This window comes from Mustelus asterias, unplaced genomic scaffold (assembly GCF_964213995.1).
Source record: "Mustelus asterias unplaced genomic scaffold, sMusAst1.hap1.1 HAP1_SCAFFOLD_113, whole genome shotgun sequence".
Taxonomy (NCBI): Eukaryota; Metazoa; Chordata; class Chondrichthyes; order Carcharhiniformes; family Triakidae; genus Mustelus; species Mustelus asterias.
Window position 1 is genome coordinate 292 of NW_027590154.1, and position 8,593 is coordinate 8,884.

At 49.6% G+C, this 8,593-nt stretch overlaps 1 protein-coding gene across 1 annotated transcript; it reads left to right on the forward strand.

The window, feature by feature from the left end:
* The first annotated feature begins 1,812 nt into the window (after window positions 1-1,812).
* On the forward strand, window positions 1,813-8,225 carry LOC144484493 (uncharacterized). The gene is made up of 2 exons (XM_078203013.1): window positions 1,813-1,872; window positions 5,199-8,225. The coding sequence occupies exon 2, from the start codon at window positions 5,543-5,545 to the stop codon at window positions 6,551-6,553; it is 1,011 nt and encodes a 336-aa protein (XP_078059139.1). The 5' UTR covers window positions 1,813-1,872; window positions 5,199-5,542; the 3' UTR covers window positions 6,554-8,225.
* Window positions 8,226-8,593: the final 368 nt, after the last annotated feature.

The window sequence follows — 8,593 nt, forward strand, 5'->3', positions numbered from 1 at the left end:
AGACCCCCCCTGCTGTCCCGCCAACGAGCATGGGCCGGAGTGGGCAAGAGGTGACACTGGGAGGAGCAGCCCCCGGGAGCGTCACAGCGACACCTGGTGGCCAGGAAGGGCAATAGCAGCAGCACAGTCTCTGCCCAAAGGCTTCCCCAGTTCAGCTGCTCAGAGACACTGGGAATGTCTTCAAGTGGAAACTTCAGCTTCTCACATTCACCCCCTGTGTTCAGTCATTGTTTCCTAGACAACCTCTGTAGTCACATCACAAACAACTTGTTCACATTGAAGGCCATGGCAATCTGGACCATTCGGCTTCAAAGCCATTGAGCTTTGAAATTTCAATTGAAATGTTGGAGATGAGAGTTTATCGATGCAAGTCATGTTGCATGTGGAACGCTCATGATGCCACAATTAGAGCGGTGCAGACATCTCCCAGGGTTGTGTGACTGGAGGAGATGTCAGAGACGGGCTGGTTAAATATAGAGGGACAGGGTCTGAAGCTAAGTTTTGGGTAAAAGATGGCAGTAATGTTGTGACATTAATTTAGCTTCAGATAGTTGCTGGGGAGGGGGATAGAGAGGTTGGGGAGCGATGTTTGTACTGGGGCAATCTCTCTCTCTCTCTCATCATGTATAGATATGAATCCATCTCTCACTCTCTATCTCTCTTTACCCATTGTGTCCAGAGTCTTGTGAAGGCGCAGACCGGCGGAGAGGGGGGCTGTGGACGCCGGGGTGACCAGAATCGGGGACGTGCTCGATGAGAGAGGGGCGGGCTGGATGAGTCCCCGCGTGCTGGCTGAGCGCGCGGGGATGTCCGTCTGGCGCGCGGCCAAAGCCATCCTAGACCTTAGGACGGTTGTGCTCGGCCCCGAAACTGCACGCAAACTTGAGACGGCGCAGGCGTGCGGTGGGATCCCGCCCGAGCGTTCCCCTGTTCGGGCGGAATTCCACATTGGCCCAAAGCCTCAGCCCCCTCCCCTGGGTGAGGTGCCCCACAGCCTGAGCCGCCTCGCGGAAATGCCCTCCGTGCCTTTTTCTACCGCGCGGAGGCGTTTCCTGTGCGGGCTGCTGCTGCACACCTTCCACTACCGCCTCCTCGCCTGTCGCCCGGATACACCTTGGCGGGCCTTGTTGCCGCCGGGCGGCGGAGGTCCCCGCTGGAGGTCCCTCTACGGAGGGATCTCCCCCAATTACGTCGGGGACCTGGGGTGGAGGGTGATGCATGCAGCAGTTCCGCACAACCGTAGGATTCACTGGTTCACGGGCTCCGAAGACTGCCCTTTCTGTGGCCTTGTGGAGTCCGTGGACCATGTCTATGTTGAGTGTCTTAGGCTGCACTCCCTTTATGTTTTCCTAAAGAACCTTTTATTGATGTTTTGTTTGCACTTCAGTCCCACGCTCCTGATCTACGGACACCCGGTGCGGAGAGGGGAGGGTCGGGATGGCGACCTCCTCGTGAACCTGCTCCTGGGCCTGGCGAAACGCGCCATTTACCGGTCCAGGCAGCGGGCGATCGAGGGGGCCGTCCATCCTGACTGTCTTCCCCTCTACCGCGGCTACGTTCGCGGCCAGGTGTCCCTGGAGAGGGAGCATGCGGTGTCCACGGGCGAGGTTGACGCTTTCCGTGCCCGCTGGGCACCGCAGGGGTTGGGGTGCATTATTGACCCTAATAACCACATTTTAATTTGATGTTTTTAAGTTTCCTTTGTACTTTGATTTCTGTTCGGGCTGTTCCCCCTCCTTTTTGGGGAGCTGCCCCTTTTACTTTGTCCTGATTTAATTTGAGTTTGTTTACTTGGTTTGACCTAAAAAGAGGTCCCTCTGAATGAAGATTAAGCTTCAGACAGACTCAACCTTCCTCCTGTCTCCTACATCTGTGAGTAAAACACTTTCTTTTCTCCCCCTTTCCATTTCTTTTCTCATTTTGCACTTCAATTTTTAACTTCTGGGTCACCACTCGCTGCCTCAGTAAAGATTCTCCTCACATTCTCTATGTATCTGTAACCAGGTAATACAGTGTATTACACACACCATCAGTCTGCTCATTTATATCCAAATGTAAAACTGTAACGTGACTGTCAGCTTGAAGATTTTCAGCTCTCTGTGCCCACAACAGGAAGAAGTCTCACAACACCAGATTAAAGTCCAACAGGTTTATTTGGTAGCACAAAGCCATCGTCACAATGCCACATTTGATAGAACAGGAAACTTGAGAAACTCGGCATCACCACCAGCAGCAATCAAGCCTCCCCCGGTACCACAGTAGAAAACAGTACCACTGCAGGGAAGTCCATTGTCAACTTGTCGGACACACTTCAACCAGATGAAATCGAAGTTCTCAATTTCTGCCCCACCACCAAAATAGACCCCAGCAGTCTCGCAGCAGACACAGAGGAATTCATCAGGCGAATGAGGCTGCGGGAGTTCTTCCACAAACCCCAAGAGGCCAACAGCGAACATAATGAGATAGTCAATGAACTGGAACAGCCGATAGAGAGATCCACGGTACAGCAACCGAAGAGGAAAGAGTCGAATTGGACTCCTCCGGAAGGCCGCTGCCCTCGACTTGACATGTATGCCCAAGCCGTCAGGAGGTGCGTCAATGCCAGATTCATCAGTCACACTCACAAGACAGCCCCGAACATCACCCAAGCACAACGCAACGCCATCTGCGCTCTCAAGATCAAGCGCACCATTGTCATCAAACCAGCAGACAAAGGAGGGGCAATCATCATGCTGAACAGAACGAATTACTGCAAAGTGTCCTGACAACTGAACAATGAGGAAAACTACAGACAGTTACCTGCAGATCCGACCAAAGAATACACCCGTCAACTCAACAGACAGATCAAGACATTTGATCCGGACCTTCAGAGCACCCTCCGTGCTCTCATCCCACGTACTCCCCGCGTTGGAGATCTCTACTACCTCCCGAAGATACACAAGGCAAACACACCTGGCTGTCCCATCGTATCGGGCAATGGGACCCTGTGCGAGAAACTCTCCGGCTACGTCGAGGGCATCCTGAAACCCATTGTACAAAGAACCCCAGCTTCTGTCGTGACACTACGGACTTCCTTCAGAAACAGCACACATGGAGCAGTTGAACCAGCAGCACTCCTCATCACAATGGATGTCTCGGCACTCTACACCAGCATCCCCCACGACGATGGCATTGGTGCAACTGCCTCAGTACTCAACGCCAACAACTGCCAATCTCCAGATGCAATTTTACAATCATCCACTTCATCATGACCAACAGACACCTCCAGACGCTGAAAGATGCCCTCATAAGAACAGGATATGGCGCTTGACTCATCGATCGACAGTTCTGATGCGCCACGGCGAAAAACTGACCTCCTCAGAAGACAAACACTGGACAGGAGGACAGAGTACCCTTTGTCGTCCAGTACTTCCCCGGAGCGAAGAAGCTACGACATCTCCGGAGCCTTCAACATGTCATTGATGAAGACCAACATCTCGCCAAGGCCATCCCCACACCCCCACTACTTGGCTTCAAACAACCGCACAACCTCAAAAAGACTATTGTCTGCAACAAACTACCCAGCCTTCAGGAGAACAGTGACCACGGCACCACACAACCCTGCCACAGCAACCTCTGCAAGACGTGCCGGATCATCGACATGGATGCCATCATCTCACGTGAGAACACCATCCACCAGGTACACGGTACATACACTTGCAACTCAGCCAACGTTGTCTACCTGATACGCTGCAGGAAAGGATGTCCCGAGGCATGATACATTGGGGAGACCATGCAGACGCTATGACAGCGGATGAATGAACACCGCTCAACAATCACCAGACAAGAGTGTTCTTTTCCTGTTGGGAACACTTCAGCGGTCACGGGCATTCGGCTTCTGATCTTCGGGTAAGCGTTCTCCAAGGCAGCCTTCACGACACACGACAGCGCAGAGTCGCTGAGCAGAGACTGACAGCCAAGTTCCGCACACATGAGGATGGCCTCAACTTGGATCTTGGGTTCGTGTCATGCTATTTGTAACCCCCACGACTTGCCTGGGCTTGCAAAATCTCACTAACTGTCCTGGCTGGAGACAATACACATCTCTTTAACCTGTACTTCACCCTCTCTCCACTCACATTGTCTGTACCTTTCAGACTTGATTACCTGTAAAAACTCGCATTCCAACCATTATTTTGTAAATTGAGTTTGTGTCTTTACTTGCCCTGTTTGTGAACTGAAATCCCACTCACCTGATGAAGGGGCAGCGCTCCGAAAGCTAGTGGCTTGTGCTGCCAAATAAACCTGTTGGACTTTAACCTGGTGTTGTGAGACTTCTTCCTGTGTTTACCCGAGTCCAACGCCGGCGTCTCCACATCCAGGACAGGAAGCAGTGAGCATGGATCTGTCAATCAGCCTGAATAGTATATATATTATATATTTCCAGTTATTCATCTCTTGCTTATTAGAATCATTAGTCTTTGGATTTTTCTTCCACAGGGATCAGTGGAAGCTGAGGGTTATTGAAGATATTCGAGGATGAGTTAGATGGATATTACATTGATAATGGAGTCAAGCGTTATGTAGAACAAGTGGGAAAATGGAGTGAAAGTTAAGATGAGGAGGGATTTCCTCACTCAAGGATGTGGTGAAGTTTTTGAATTCTGCACTCCAGAGGACTGTGGAGCCTCAGTCATCAAATATTTTCAAGAGAGAGATTGGTAACTTTTGAGGCATTGAGCAACATGGGGGATAGAACATGGAACATAGAAAAGCTACAGCACAAACAGGCCCTTCGGCTCACAAGTTACGCCGAACATGTCCCTAGCTACGAGGCTTACCTATAACCCTCTATCTTACTAACTTCCATGATAGTTTGGGAAAAAGTGGCGCTATGGAAATAGTGTGAGGTAGACCAGCCAATTCTCAATGAATGGTTGAGGCAGTTCGATGGGCTGAATGGCCAACTGCAGCTCCTGTTTCTTATGATTTGTGTGTGGTGGACAGGAAGCAGTGAGCATGGATCTGTCAATCAGCCTCAATCAGCACCTTCAGGAGAATTGGGAGGGTTAATATTAGATACAGCAGAGTGAGAATGGAGGGAGAGTGTGTGGGATGGAGATTTACAGCTTTTGGGGAATGAGAACGGAAAGAATGTTCCATAGAAACTAGAATTGTCTGTTCTGAATTTCTACTTCTATTTCTAACTCATTTTACAGGATATTGAAAGAGGAACCACAGGCTGAAATCTCAAATGTCACGTCTAGATCTGACAGTCATATTCCTTGGGAGCTGAATATCATCGGCCTTTGAATCTAGAAGGAGAAATGATTGTCCAGTCTGTTGATTTGAAAAAAAATTCAAACATCAGTGTGACTGGAAAAGCACCAACACACTGTCGAGTGAGAGTGTTCCAATGCACTGACTAAAGAGCTTTAACTAGTTACACAGCCTGAATAAATATCACACCATTCACAGTGAGGAAAGACTGTACCAGTGTCCTGTGTGTGGACGAGGCTTCAACTCATTGTCCACCCAAGAGAGAGGAAAGGACACCTGGACCATGGAGAAACCATGGAAATGTGCGGACTGTGGGAAGAGATACAGAGCCCCATCAGAGCTGGAAGCTCATCGGCGCAGTCACACTGGGGAGAGACCATTCACCTGCTCTCAGTGTGGGAAGGGATTCGCTCTGTCATCCACCTTGCAGAAACACCAGCGAGTTCACACTGGAGAGAGACCGTTCACCTGCTCTCAGTGTGGGAAGGAATTCAGTCTGTTAACCACTCTGCGGACACACCAGCGAGTTCACACTGGGGAGAGGCCGTTCACCTGCTCTCAGTGTGGGGAGGGATTCGCTCAGTCATCCACCTTGCAGAGACACCAGCGAGTTCACACTGGGGAGAGACCATTCACCTGCTCTCAGTGTGGGAAGGGATTCACTCGGTTATCGTACATGTGCAGACACCAGCGAGTTCACACTGGGGAGAGACCCTTCACCTGCTCTCAGTGTGGGGAGGGATTCAGTGATTCATCCAGCCTGCGGACACACCAGCGAGTCCACACTGGGGAGAGGCCGTTCACCTGCTCTCAGTGTGGAAAGCGGTTCAGTGATTCATCCCAACTGCGCAAACACCAGCGAGTTCACACTGGGGAGAGGCCATTCACCTGCTCCGTGTGTGGGGAGGGATTCACTTGTTCATCCCACCTGCGGAGGCACCAGCGAGTTCACACTGGGGAGAGGCCATTCAGCTGCTCTCAGTGTGGGGAGGGATTCACTCGATTATACACCCTGCGGACACACCAGCGAGTTCACACTGGGGAGAAACCATTCACCTGCTCCGTGTGTGGGGAGGGATTCACTTGTTCATCCCACCTGCTGACACACCAGCGAGTTCACACGGGGGAGAGACCATTCACCTGCTCTCATTGTGGGAAGGGATTCACTCAGTCATCCCACCTGCGGAGGCACCAGCGAGTTCACACTGGGGAGAGACCGTTCACCTGCTCTGTGTGTGAGAAGAGATTCAGAGATTCATCCGAGCTGTTGAGACACCAGCGAGTTCACGAGTGATTCCAGGGGTGGATTCTGCTGTTATTGTTTCTGCTCTCAATTATATTGGTCAATGGGGAGGGTCGGAGGGTTTCTTTCTACTGGACTGGTCGGTCTCACAACTTTGCCTCCAGTGGGCTGATGCTCTTTGAGTCTTGTTGCGAATACCTGGTTTCAGATTTCACAAGGATCACAGAGTGACAGGGTGTGAGGAAGTTCAGAGATATTTAGTCAGCATTTCTGTTTGAAACCCCCCCAACGCCCATTCAATTTCCTTTTTAATTGTTTATTGTCTCCACTTCCTCCACCCTCGTCGGCAGCGAGTTCCAGATCATTACCATTCGCTGCATCAAAATATTCTTCCTCACATGGGCAGCACGGTAGCACAGTGGTTAGCACTGCTGCTTCACAGCTCCAGGGACCTGGGTTCAATTCCCGGCTTGGGTCTGTGTGAAGTTTGCACATTCTCCTCGTATCTGCGTGGGTTTATTCCAGGTGCTCTGGTTTCCTCCCACAGTCCAAAGATGTGCAGGTTAGGTTGATTGGCCATGCTAAAAATTGCCCCTTAGAGTCCTGAGATGCATAGGTTAGAGGGATTAGCGGGTAAATATGTAGGGATATGGGGGTAGGGCCTGGGTGGGATTGTGGTCGGTGCAGACCCGATGGGCCAAATGGCCTCTTTCTGCACTGTAGGGTTTATCTGATTCTATGATCCCACCCAAAACTTTAAATTTGCTTGTCATCCTTATCCCATCAGCTAATGGGAACAGCTTTTCTTTGTCCACCTTATCTAAACCTGTCAGAATCTTGTCCACCTCTATCAAATCTCCCCTCAACATTCTTTGCTCCAAGGGGAACAACCCCAGCCTGACATCGACAATAAAGAACAAACTAACAGAATATGTTAATACCTGAAACCAAATGGGAATGTTTAATTTCTGTTTTAAAGATATTGTGAATATATTGTCCTGGACAATAAAGGAATTGGAATAACTCACCTTGGGAGTGGTTGAATGGAATATATCAATCTGGTATCCACCTACAGTCCAGTGAAAGTCTGGAATGTGTAGCTGGAAATCCCTCCCTAACAGCACTGTGGGTGTACTTACACCTCAGGCATTGTAGCAGTTCAGGAAGGCAGTGTTGGGGTTGACCACGGCCGAGGCAGCTACATACAGCCACATATTCCATTATCATTGATGGACTGTAGTTTGAATGTGAGGCATTATGGGACTGGACTATGGAGTCATAGAGGTTTACAGCATGGAAACAGGCCCATCAGCCCAACTTGTCCATGCTACCCTTTTTTTAAAACCCCTTAGCTAATCCCAATTGCCCGCATTTACCATTTTATCATTAAAATTTGCAGGTATTAGTTATGGCCTTGGTTACTGCTGATGTCGTGGGTTGGGTTGCCCAGGTAAAGGGGAAGGAACCCCATGGGCAATAAACTAATAATCTCTTATTCCTGTTGACCGGTAGAATGTTATTGGCTCAGGTAATAATGTTGAATGTTGTGATTGGGCCCTCCAGTCTGAATGACGAGACTAGGCGGGATATTGAAATGTTCAGAATAATATAATAATTTTACCTTGCAATATTAGCTCTGAGAGGACAGTGAACCCTCATTGACTGTGTGTCTCTCTCCTGATGCATGCATTAGCAAATAAATTCCTTTTCATTCCTTAACTATATACTGTCTTCCGCAGTTTATGTATTGGTTGCGTGAGGTTCAACAAGTACAGAGCACCCCAGGGGAAACCTCAGAGAATTCCCACTTGATATTTCCCAACTCTACCCATACAGGCTCCACGTTGTCAGAGCTAATATCCTTGCTCACTCCTGTGTTAATTTCCTCTTTAACCAGCAGTGCCATTCCACCACCTTTTCCTTTATCCCTGTCCTTCCCAAATATTGAATACCCTGAGACATTCAATTCCCACCCCTGGTCACCCTGCAGCCATGTGAAGGATAAATATGGCAAGTTTAGGGAACCTTGGATAACGAGAGATATTGTGAGTCTAGTCAAAGAGAAAAAGGAAGCACTTGTCAAGGCTGGGA

Coding starts and splice junctions, on each gene's coding strand:
- LOC144484493 (XM_078203013.1), top strand. CDS start 5,543: ATGGAGAAACCATGGAAATGTGCGGACTGTGGGAAGAGATACAGAGCC.